General features: G+C 46.7%; 1 protein-coding gene across 2 annotated transcripts in view; it reads left to right on the forward strand.

The window, feature by feature from the left end:
* C5H8orf34 (chromosome 5 C8orf34 homolog) overlaps positions 1-12,443 on the forward strand; it is a 221,400-nt gene that overhangs the window by 103,726 nt on the left and 105,231 nt on the right. For both annotated transcript variants that reach the window (XM_083187222.1, XM_083187221.1), the window contains exons 5-6: positions 2,597-2,625; positions 9,419-9,591. In XM_083187222.1, coding sequence (XP_083043348.1) covers positions 2,597-2,625; positions 9,419-9,591 — 202 coding nt within the window. The remainder of the gene's footprint in view (positions 1-2,596; positions 2,626-9,418; positions 9,592-12,443) is intronic.

The following is a 12,443-nucleotide window of genomic DNA, read 5'->3' on the forward strand; positions in this document are numbered from 1 at the left end:
GGCTGGTAGTGAGAGTTAGGGTTAGGCTATAGGGGGGGATAGGGTTAGGCTGTGGTAAGGGAGAGTTTAAGCTGCAGGGGTTTGGTTCTGTGTGAGCTTCATGACGAGTCTCTGGAGTGCCAGATCAAATGGTTAGGCTCCCACTGAAGTCACCAATCCGATTGTAAATGGTTAAAATTCCATTCATGTAAATGTTAAATTAGGAGTAGCAGAACACTTCCACTAGGTACCAGGAAAAGGACTGCCTCAGTGTAAATATGGGAACACGAGTGGGGTGTAGGCCAGATAAGTGATGGTAGGAAATTCTATAATTGGGATAATCTGCTAGCAGAACCGACCATAAATGCCAGCTACAGTCGTTGGTGCTTTGATTGGGCATAAATAGGTTATTGGAAAGGGAACCAACAATCTTGCTACTTATGTACACTTTTAAATACAAAAATAGAGAAAGGTGTTCTTCTCCATCCCCCACTGTCTCTCACTCTTGTGAAAATCAGTGACACTAATGGGGAGAGGTCCAAGTTCAGACCAAAGGCTAAATTTAATAGCTTGTGGGTTCCTGGGGTGTGGGGCTTTTGTGTGAGTCAGACAGAGGGGCAGATGTTCTCAATCAAGCTTCAAAAAGTGCTTAAAAGGAGAGTGATAAACAACCAGCCAATCAGATCCTAACTGCAAAGTTACAGGTTGAGTTTGAAACTTGACAAGAGCTGATTGGATGTTTTTTTTTATCACTATCCGCTTTATCATCTGTAAAACTCAGAAATTATTACATGTAGAACCTGATTCAGAGTTGATCGCTTATGTGCGAATTCGCAATCCATTTGTTTATGAAACGATTGCACATGCGGGCGGATCGTAACATGCATACGCAAGCCAAGATTGGGACAAAAACAGTGAAAGGATCTAACCGCAATCCCCTCGCAATTTGTCAAACAGAAAGTTGGCATTTGGGGGTGGACACCTGCCGTTTTCTTGGAGTGTCAGAGAAAACGCAGGCATGCCCAGGCGTTTTAGGAAGAGCGTGTGACATCAGCACTGGCCTTGGTCACTTACTCAAATTTGCACAGACTGGGGAAATCATTTGATGGTTTTTGAATTGCGTATGGATATGCGGCAGGATAACGGATAGCAATATTTTTGTTATTCACTCGCAGATTTGCACACGGCCGGTTTTCTTTCTGTCTGTGCCAGAAATAAAGAATGATTAGGGCTTATTCAGGCCATTTGTCCCAACTGTTATTACATGGCATCTTGATCACATAATGTCGACTTTACTATATAGATTAATTGAAGCCTAAGTTAATGAACCAAGGAGAAATGGTGTGCACCAATCAGCCATACCATTAAAACCACTTGCTTAATATTGTTTTAGGTCGCCCTGATGCCACGAAACAGCTCTGACCCATCTTGACACGGATTTTACAAGACTTCATTAGGTGTCCTGTGGAATTTGGCATCAAGCAGTAGATTTTTTAAGTCTAAGTTGTGAGGTGGGGCTTCTATGGCTTGGACAGTATGGCTTCTATGGCTTGGAGCTGGGGAATTTGGGCCCCAAGTAAACACCTAGAACTCTTTGTCATGGTCGTCAAACCATTCATGAAAAATCTTTGCACTCTAGCGGTGCGCATTATGTTGCTGAAAGAGGCCACTGTCCTCAGGGAATACCCTTGATATGAAGGGGTGCACTTGATCTGCAACAATATTTAGATAGGGGGTACATGTCAAAGCAACATCCACATAGATGCCAGGACCCAAGATTTCCCATCAGAACATTTCCATAGTGCATACGGGTGCCATATCTAGTAAACGATGCACACTCAAACTGCAGTCCACATTATGGTAGAATCATCAGACTAGGCCACTATATTGATCCATGTTAGGTCTGACACTCACAAGACCATTGTAAGTGGTTTTGGAGGTGGACAATGGTGCGCATGGGCTACTCTCACCGGCCTGTGGGTATAAAGCATACACTGTGTGTTCTGACACCTTTCCAAGTGCTGCTAGGAAATTAATAACACTAATTTATTGCAAAAAAAAAAAAGAACAATGAATTGAGTAATAGTTATAATTAACACTTTAAAAGAATCAAAAAGAAATGTGGACAAGAGCCATATGCAATCAATCACCTAATTTCCTAGTGCCACTTGTTTTTTATTAGTTCTGTTTGTGGGCTGACTATCCTACTTTTGCACTTATGCTGCACTTGACATTACACCCCTGGCAGTGCCCTAAAACGCTACCTAGGTAGTTTTTCTGTGTACCTCTACAATAGCCAGCATAAACAATTTGGGGGTTATTCAATCTCAGGTCACGACGGCTGTGATTGCGACAATCCATGACCTTTCTCAGCAAAACGGACCTGAAAGGTTTTAAAGACAGCATTGAACAGGTGCCCGCTGCTATTTCCCCTGTCGGAATATATCTCATGGTGCCATTGTAATGAGATTATCAATGTTATTGACTTCACCTGTCAGTGGTTTTAATGTTCTAGCTGATCGGTGTATATCAGGATTTTTCTTGTAGCCTGCCACATTGAACCATTATAACATGTCAAACGGTTACGATGTTTGATCTATTTTTTTTATGTTTATAGGTATTGCTGTTTCGGATGAATTGGAACAGGTAACATTCTAACAATTTCAATGATATCATGCAATATAGTGAATTCATGGTAAATTACATAATACTACACACAAATGTTAAATCATATTTCTCTTTCATCCATCCTGGTGACACAGATCAACCATGGGATGTAGGAGGGTCCCAAGGAGTCAGGCACCTATGCTAAAGCTTTCAGAGGCAGGCTCCTCCCTTCTGCATCCCTGCATTCCTCAGTTTGTTTTAGGTGTCCACCGAGTGGATACTATGCTGAAGGGCTGCTCCTGCAGCCCTAGAGTAGCTAGGGTGTTTTTTTTTTTTTTTTATTAATATTACATCTTAGTTAGTGCAGGCACAGTGTGAGGCTTCCAGGGGAAGTTTCCTCACCCTGACAGTGCAGCAGGGGCTGATAGAAGCGCGTCCTGTCAGCTCTCTGTGTGCTATGAGACGCTGTCTGGTTTCTCAGCACAGCTCTTAAAACCTCCTCACTAGTGAGGTTTCCTGGACCCTGGGGGACCCCGGAGCCGGCTCCCTGCTTAGGGGGGGATCATGCATGATGGGCACCCCGCAATGGCGACCGCCATCTTGGATGGGTTTACAGGCTGAACTCTGAGGAGATTGCAGCCTGTTACAGGAGCTCAGCTCTGCTGGGCAATTCCATGTGGTCCCCATTGAAGGGGAGACACAGGAAATAGAAGAAACATTTAGTAGGAGCAGCTCACAGGGGGAAAAAGGCGCCAATGAGCCACCCACCCCACTGAAGCAGGGACTTTGGTCTCTTCCCTAACTCTGCCATGGCGCCCTTTCATCCCACACTGCAGAGCTGAAAGGGGATTTTTCACCGCAGACAGAGTGACAAGTTTCTTCTGAGGCAATGCCATCCCGGGTGACCACAGAGGGTCATACAGCAGACAGATAAGTACACTGGTATATATTGCCTTAGTACAATAGCCTGACATAGTGCACTGTGTTAAAAAATCATGATAGAAAGGTGTAATGCTGCTGTGTTGGGGGAAGGAGCGTCGGCCATGTTAATTAACTGCAAATTTTGTGTGTTAAAATTAACTGCTGAACAGATGGACCATGGGGATATTTGCCCTACATGCGAATCTATGCCAAGTGGGGTGCAAACCCAGAGGGCTGAGCAACCGGAGCCTGCGTGGGCAGCTGCTCTGGGAAGGTCTGAGTCCACCTTAGTACAGGCTTTAAACAGACAGAGAGATGAGTTGGTGAGATCTCCCGGGCCATTGTCATCCTCACAACCTTCTGTTGGCTCTATTCCTCCTTCTAATGGGGAGACTGCATTTATACAGTCAATGTAGGACACCTATCACAGTGTGCATAAAATTAATGCTTTTATGGAGTAGTTTACTAAGGAGTCTGAAGTGTCTCCCAGACATCCTTTATCCACCCCACCTATCCCTATTATAGACTCTGAGGAGGACTGGGATTTTGTGGAAGACATGTCATGGGATCAGAGGGAATCCTCTGTCCCTGGTGCTGAGGATTTAATTTTGGCTGTTGAGCAGGCATTGAATTTATCTGAATTGGATAAGGCTCCCCAACAGGGAGTGTTCAAGAGACAGCGCAGAAATGCAGTCACTTTTCCTTCTGATGAAGACATGCAGGAATTTGCTGGGAGGGGCATGGAAAATGCCCAATAAGAGACTCCTTATGCCCGATAAGAGACTCCTTATGCCTGATAAGAGACTCCTTATAAGAGGTTTTTGAGCCTGTACCCCATGCCAGAATAGCATGTAAAATTGTGGGAAAAGGTCCCACTAGTAGATGCCCCGGTCGCTAGGCTGTCTAAAACGACTGCTTTGCCTGTGCAAGGGGGTGCTGCATTTAAGGACCCGGTAGATAAAAAAGTTAGAGGGTTGCTTAAAAGCAGTGTTTGAAGGTGTTGGGTTTACTCTCAGGCCTATTATTGCTTCTGCCTGGGTCTCTAAGGCCATGATGGCATGGGCAAATTCCCTTAGTGCTTTACTGCAGCCGGATTCTGAAGCATTTGCCTTGAATGAAAAGCTAAAGGCGGCGGCGGAATACACCTGTGAGGCTGGAAAAGAGGGAGTCAAAATGGCTTCTAAGGTGTCAGCCATTTCTTTGACGGCCAGGAGGGCCTTAAGACTTAAAGCATAGGATGCCGACAATAAATCCAAGAGTCTCTTGAGGCATTGGCTTTTAAAGGAGAGTTACTTTCGGCTCTGAATTGGAATCTTTCATTAAACAGGCAACAGGCGCGGGGGGGGGGGGGAGTACGTTTCTCCCCACACCGGTGGCAAAACAGGGATCTTCCAGGTTTGCTGCTTTTTTCCCTCGTCCTTTCATCCCTCCTTTAGAGGGGGTGCTTCCTCCAGAGGACAGTCAGGTAGAGGAAGATTTGCGGCTGGGAAAGGTAAAGCTCCCTAGTCCCGTTTTGGTGCCTTCACAAAAAAGCAGGCTTCCAAGGGGGAGGAGAAGCCCTGCGCATGACTGGCCGAAGACTCCCCGGTCTGGGTCGCTTCTTGCTGTATCGGGACGCTTGGGCTCTCAGTGTGGTTTCCCAGGGATACAGGATCAACCTGAGGGGTGTTCCCCCAAGGAGGTTTTTGCCTACACCTTTACCCAGGGACGCACGCTTAAGAAAGGACCTATTGGGGGCGCCGAGATCTCTCCTGGAGAAGGGCGTGGTGGTTCATTTACCACGGGAGGAAAGGTAGAAGAGGTTTTACTCCATCCTTTTTTTTTTTTTTTAATTCGATCTTTATTTATAAATTTTTCATTAAAATCTTTTACATATACTTAGATTACACTCAATACATGTTGTTATATACATACTTTTCCTTTAGCCATATACATATTTATTCCCTAGGCGCTGCGATGTGCCATCCACCATCGGCCTGTTTTGTTTTATCCTTTTGGTATTTCTCAGTTTTTGTCTGAGGTAGATTTTCCCCTCTTTTTTCCCTTCTTTTCCCTTTTCTCTTCTTTTTTTTTTTTCTCTCTTAATTATTATTATTAATTAATTCATTGGGCTTGCATGCCCATTTTCTCCTTTTTTGCCTGTTCGTACACTCATACCTCTTATCATTAACCCAGCCGTAAGTGGATTAGTTCATCGCAGCACCAGTACCACAGTTTGAGTATAATATGCAATATTACAGATCTTAATTCTTTTCTCCCCTCCCACCTACCCACCCTACCCATATTCCCCAGGTTAACATCGGTCTTATCCGAATTCTGTCTAATTTAGCTCCTGTCACCCCATCGATTCCATATAAGGTGGTATTTATTCTCCATTCCTCTGATAAAATACAGATGTCTCTCATGCGATTTGGTTTCCTGAACCAAGGCCTTCCAGTGGGCTACTTCTGGCCCTTCACATGCCATCCACTTCCGCGCAATACACACCTTGGCCAACATACAAACATTATTAAAAAATTGTCGCGCTGGCCTACTCAGTAATCCCCCTTCTTCTAGAGCCAATATACACGCTCTAGGTGTGCAAGTTCCACGTGGAATACCCTTTGTTACCAAAGTGTTTATAACCTCCGCCCAAAACTTGGCCACTCTAGGGCATGTCCACAACAGGTGGAGGAAAGTTCCAGAGGGGTCCTGGCACTTGGGGCAGTTGGTGTTATTTCTGCCGCCAAATTTGAACAACCGTTCCGGTGTCATGTATGTCCTGTATATTAGACCATCCTTTTCTTGGTGCCCAAACCGGACAACTCATTTAGACCAATTCTGAAATTAAAGTCTCGGAATCTCCACTTGTGGGTGGATCACTTCAGAATGGAATCTTTGAGAACAGTTCTCTTGAGCCTAGAGCCGGGAGAATTCCTTGCTTCGGTAGATATTCAAGACGCCTATTTGCATGTGCCTATATGTGAAGAACATCAGTCTTTGCTACTTTTCGCGATAGGCAATTTTACATCCGCAGTTTTGGGCTCTTCCCTTTGGGCTGGCAATAGCTCCAAGGGTGTTCACAAAAATGATGGCAGCCATGGCAGCAGCAGCTGTAGGGAAGTGTGATTATCCCGTATTTGGACGACCTCTTGTTCAAAGCAGAGTCAGCAGAGAAGCTGCAGGAAAATCTGTCAGCTGCTATTCAGTTTCTGCAGAGCCATGGGTGGATTTTAAATCCCAGCTGTGTCCCACTCAGAGACTTCAGTTTTTGGGAGTTATTCGGGATACTCATCTTCATTGTGTATTTCTTCCAGAATCGAAGGCCAGATACATTTGTCAGTTAGTTTTGACCATTCTGTGGTCTCCCAGTCCATCAGTATGGCAATGTCTGAAGCTACTGGGCAAAATGGTGGCGACCTTCGAGACCATTCTTAACTCCGGAAACTCGAAATTCCTTACTTGGTGGACGGATGTGGAATCCCACGTACAGGGATTTTTTTTTTGCGATATATAACAAGCGCTAGTTGGAGCTAGTAAACTCCCCCAGAGACCATCCAACCTCTGGAAAAAAGACAAATAACAGAATAAAATTGTTAGGAATAACCAGCACTGGTTATTTCCAACAATTGTGTTCTGGATGTGGAATACAAATTAGGGCCTTCCCTTCGGTCATGGGATTGGCTAGTGGTCACCACCGACACCAGTCTCCGGGGCTGGGGAGCAGTAACCCTGATTTTGAGGTTACAAGGTCTATGAACCAGTGTGGAATCGTCCTTACCAATCAATGTCCTGGAGCTGCAGGCGGTCTGGAAGACACTGCTGCAGGCGGAAGAAGTTCTGAGGGGATCCCCCATTCGGATCCAGTCAGACAATGCCACAGCTGTGGCTTACCTGAATCACCAAGGGGGCACTCGCAGCAGAATGGCGATGCTGGAAGTGTCTCAGATCTTCGAGTGGGCAGAGGCCAATGTGCCGGCCTTATCTGCTATGTTCATTGAATTTGGAAAGTGGTAGCAGATTTTCTCAGCAGAGCAGATCTCCTGGAAGGAGAATGGGCGTTACACCCAGAAGTGTTCCAGGAAATTGTGGCTCTTTTGGGGACTCCCAAAAGTGGATTTAATGGCGTCCAGACACAATTCAGTCAGGTATCCAGGTTCTGTTAGAGGACCAGGAATCCGTTAGTGTGGACAGTGGATGCCATGACAGTGCCCTGTAATTTCAACATGGCATATGTCTTCCCACCATTTCCCATGCTGGCTCGGGTCCTCAAGAGAGTGAGGACGCAAGGAGCATCCATCATCCTGATAGCTCCAGATTGGCCGAGGAGATCTTGGTACTCTAACATTCTGAGCTTGTCTAAGGCATCGTGGCGTCTGCCACTTCAGCCAGACTTACTCAGTCAAGGGCCCTTCCTTCATCAGGACCTAGCTCGGCTCATTTTGACAGCCTGGCTCTTGAAACCACCATCTTGAAAAAGAACGGTTTCTCAGAAGCAGTTATCCGAACCATTATTAGTGCATGGAAACCGGTTTCTGTAGCTAATTATTATAGGGTTTGGAAGACATACATTAGATGGTGTGAAAGACAGAAAGTTCACACTTCTAGATTTAAAGTCTCCAGACTTCTGAAATTTCTACAAGATGGATTTTCTTTGGGATTATGTCTTCAATCATTGAAGGTGCAGCTGTCGACCTTGTCCATTTTCTTTCAGAAGAAAGTGGCCTTGTTACCGGAGGTGCAAACCTTCCTCCAAGGGGTTACCCGTCTTAAGCCACCTTATAGACAACCAGCAGCTTCTTGGGATTTATCCTTGGTGTTATCTGTTCTTCAAAAACCACAGTTTGAACCAATAGTTTCCTACTTGGAAATGTACTTTTTTGTTGGTGATCGCGTCTGCAAGGCGTGTATCGGACTTAGGGCCTTGCCTTGCATGTCTCCGTTTTTGGTGTTGCATGACAATAGGGCTGTGTTGAGAACAGTTCCTAAGTTTTTGCCTAAGGTAGTTTCCTCTTTTCATTTAAACCAAGAAATTGTGATTCTGGTGTTTAGTCCTCCTGAGGAGGCCAGGAACAGGGACAGATTAAAGAAATTGGATGTGGTTCGCGCTTTGCGCATTTATGTGGAGAGAGTGAAGGAGATTTGTAAAACTGCCTCTTGGGCTGTGCGCGACGGGGCTACAGCGGAGCAAGTATGCAGGGCTTCCACTTGGTCCTCTGTTCACACTTTCATCAAATTCTACAGGTTCCATGAGTTCGCATTGGAGGACACTTCATTTGGGCGAGCAGTGATGAGAACTGCAGGCCTGAGCGTACCCTCCCAAAGGACCGGCTCTGAACGTCCCATGGTTGAGCTGTGTCACCAGGATGGATGAAAGAGAAAAGGGGATTTTTGTAAGAACCTACCGTTCATATCCGTTTCTCTGAATCCATCCTGGTGACACAGCGATCCCTCCCTTACGCTCAGTAAGTAATGCGTTTCATGTATTGTCATGTTATGATGGTTATGATTACTTGCATATTAATATGTTCAGGCATTGTACTAAGTTAATGTATCCTAGTGTGTTCTGGAAGTTGAACTGAGGAATGCTGGGATGCAGAAGGGAGGAGCCTGCCTCTGAAAGCTTTAGCATAGGCGCCTGGCTCCTTCGGACCCTCCTACATCCCATGGTTGAGCTGTGTCACCAGGATGGATTCAGAGAAAGGGATTCGAACGGTAAGTTCTTACAAAAATCCCCTTTTGTCTGCTTTTGGTTCCACAACACTGCAGTTTTCAAGTGACAAGAGCATGGGTTGTGGGAGCCTTGTTTGTGCCCCCATGGCACCCTTCCTTATAATTTATTGTAATTATTTAGGATTTGTAATGTATATGGACTCCTTAAACTCATAACTAATAGAATTACTCCTTTTTTGGTCATGTCCTTTTTCATTAGGACACACGAGCATTTAACTCCTCACTTCTGAGACCCTGTGTGATTGGAGAATGGGTTGGACGTGAAGATAATGACATTGACCCTTTAGCTGCTGAAATGATACAACCTCCTGTACCGAGAAATAAAAATGAGCAGAGGGAAGGAGAAGAAGGCAGCAGCAGTCCTGCTGGGAGGTGAGTGACTTAGAAAATGTATATTTACTAGCTTTGAACATTCCCGCAACCTTCCAACAAAGACTGCTTTTCACGGAGCTTACAGTTCACTGAAGTGTTGCTGACTTCATGTTCATTCAGCATTATAATTGGTTTCATGCATACTGAGACTCTTAGGGATGGATTAAGGGTCAACTGCAAACCACTTGCTATTCAGATCTTCATGTAGTTGATGTGCAAGTGTCTATGGTGCACCGATAGTGGATTGTCTGGACCCACCGGCAGTGTTGCTGTGTGCACTCAGTGAAGCTGTCCACAAGGTACAGTTAGGGCAAGCATGCAGTATCAGCCTGGAGACAAAATACAAGTAGGAAATATGGAATGAAAAGTACTAAGGGAGCAACAAGACAAAAGAAGGCCCAGGTGGTGAGGCATCACATACTAAGGAAAGGGGTGAACAGTTGTTGAATAAACTGGGGACAAGGTCACAGCAAGGTTTGAAAGATAAATGGAACCTTGGAATGCACTGCACTGCACTGCACTGCAGTGTTTAAGATAGGTTACAGGGCCGGTGCTAGGGTGTCCAGCGCCCTCCTGCCAAATTCTATATTTGCGCCCTCCCTCCCATATTTAAAACAATTCAATTGCACCATACAGTAGCACAAATCCACAATAGTAACGCACCTTATACACATAATGCCCACATGAGTAGTGACATAAGATGTGAAGAGAAAAGAAGAGGAATAATAAAAGGGAGGCAGGAGAAAGAGGGGGAGAGATGCTGGGGAGAGGGCAAATGATGAGCAGGGAAAGGGGGGACAGACGCTGTGGAGAGAGGGGGCAGATGGGTATTTGCTGGGCAGAGAGAGGGGGACAGATGTTGGGAGAGGGGAGATAGATGCTGGGAAGTGAGCATGGGGCAGATGCTTGGTACAGATGTTGAGCAGGAAAAGGGTGACAGAGAGAGGGAGAGAGATGCTGGGCATAGAGAGGGGAAGAGGATAGGCAGAGAGGGAACAGATGGTGGCATAGAGAGGGTGGACAGATGCAGGGGATGGGAGGGACAGACGTTGGGCAGAGAGAGGAGGACAAGTGCTGGGAAGAAGGGAGGATGGATCAATGGTGGGCAGGGAGTGGGGGGATGGATGGTTGATAGGGAGAGGGGGATGGATACTTGGCAAGGGGAACAGATGATGGGTAGGGAGAGGGGAGGACAGATGCTGGGCAGATAGAGAGAGGGGATGCATGGTGGGCAGACAGAAGGGGGACGGATGGTTGGCAGGGAGAGGGGGGACAGATGCTGGGCATGGATAGTGGGGAGGCAGATTATTGCCAGTGAGTCAGCAGAAGATACTAGACAGGGCGAAGGGGGACAGATACTGGGCAGGTAGAGCATGGACAGATGCTGGGCAGGCAGTGGGGGTAGGCATTGGGATGAAACGAAGGACTGGGGGGCAGGCATAGGGACAACCTCATACATACATAGATACACTGCCTCCACTATACATACAGTACATACATACATACATACATACATACACTGCATCCCTCATACATACAATACATACTGTACATCCATTCACTGCCTCCCTCATAGATACATACATACATACGTCCCCAAAATTACATCCATTCATATATCCCCAAGGTATTATTAATAATGTTAACATACCACTGGTGCTGGATGGAGGGCCCGCCAGCAGCAGGAGCAGCACTGCGGAGACCAGCAGCAGGTCCAGGGAAAGTGGAGGAAGCGGCTCAGCCTCCAGGAATGCAGGCTCAGTGCTAGCGCCGGAAGCCTCTACTACTGTCACTGGAGGGAGGGGGCGGGGCTCAGCACTGCAGCGTGTAAAGGAAAGGGACTTCCCCCGCTGCTGCCCTCCTATGTAATCCCCGGCTCCTGAGTCCGTGCTTCTGCTGCCGGTGCTTTAATCCCGGCCGGCGCTGCTGCCTGTCACACACTGTGATATGACAGGCGCACCGCACATCCCTCCCTGCACACAGTGGCAGAGCCGCAGAGCAGGGAGCGCCTATACAGCACGGCGCCTCCCTGCTTTGCAGGCTCTGCTGAGCGGGTAGCGCCGGCCCTGATGGGTTAAAGGGTAGAGGTCAAAGAGGAGGAGGATACAGTAGTTGAGCATGTGGAGAAGTGTCTTGGGGCATTAGGGCTGAGAGGGCCTGATCCCTGATATGTTATATATGCAGAAACGGTAATAGTGGGAAAGATTTTGCATATGAGGTATGAAGGAAAAGGAGGAGTCAAATATGTCACCAAGCAGCAGACTGAAGATAGGGGCTCTCGCCCCCCTACTCGCTTGTTCTTTTCAACAGAAGTTTGGGGAGATAAGGGGCCCAAGAAGGAGTCTCTGTCTCCTGTTTTGGATTACTTGCTCATGGACTTAAAAATCCCCTGTGGTGCCATATAAATAAACGCAACAGGCAATCATACGGTGTATAATGATCACCATATTTTGCTGGTATAAAAATGGATACCATATTCTGTGCCGAAGAATGGGGGGTCTTTTGCTATCTAGTAGAATAATACCGCTTCTACACCAAAATCCCGCATCCGACATGGTATGTGGGTCGGATCTGGGATTCTCCCCATTTACACCATGGGGCCAACCCGGGCCGGCACCGTTTACACTGCAAATCATCTCCAAGCGCTGTGACCGCCAATCACCGCGCCGGGACCACCGTGCCAAGGTAAGCTGCTGGGCTGCCCCCAGCCTCCGTGCACCTCCTAGCCCCCGAGGTGAATGGATGCCGCACACAGGCATCCATTCACCTCCTCCCTGACTCCACTGCTGTCTGCAGAGTACAGCAAACAGCAGTGTAGGATGTGTTTGTCCCCCACCCAACCTCTATACTGA

This window comes from Crinia signifera, chromosome 5 (genome assembly GCF_055691185.1).
Source record: "Crinia signifera chromosome 5, ASM5569118v1, whole genome shotgun sequence".
Lineage (NCBI taxonomy): Eukaryota > Metazoa > Chordata > Amphibia > Anura > Myobatrachidae > Crinia > Crinia signifera.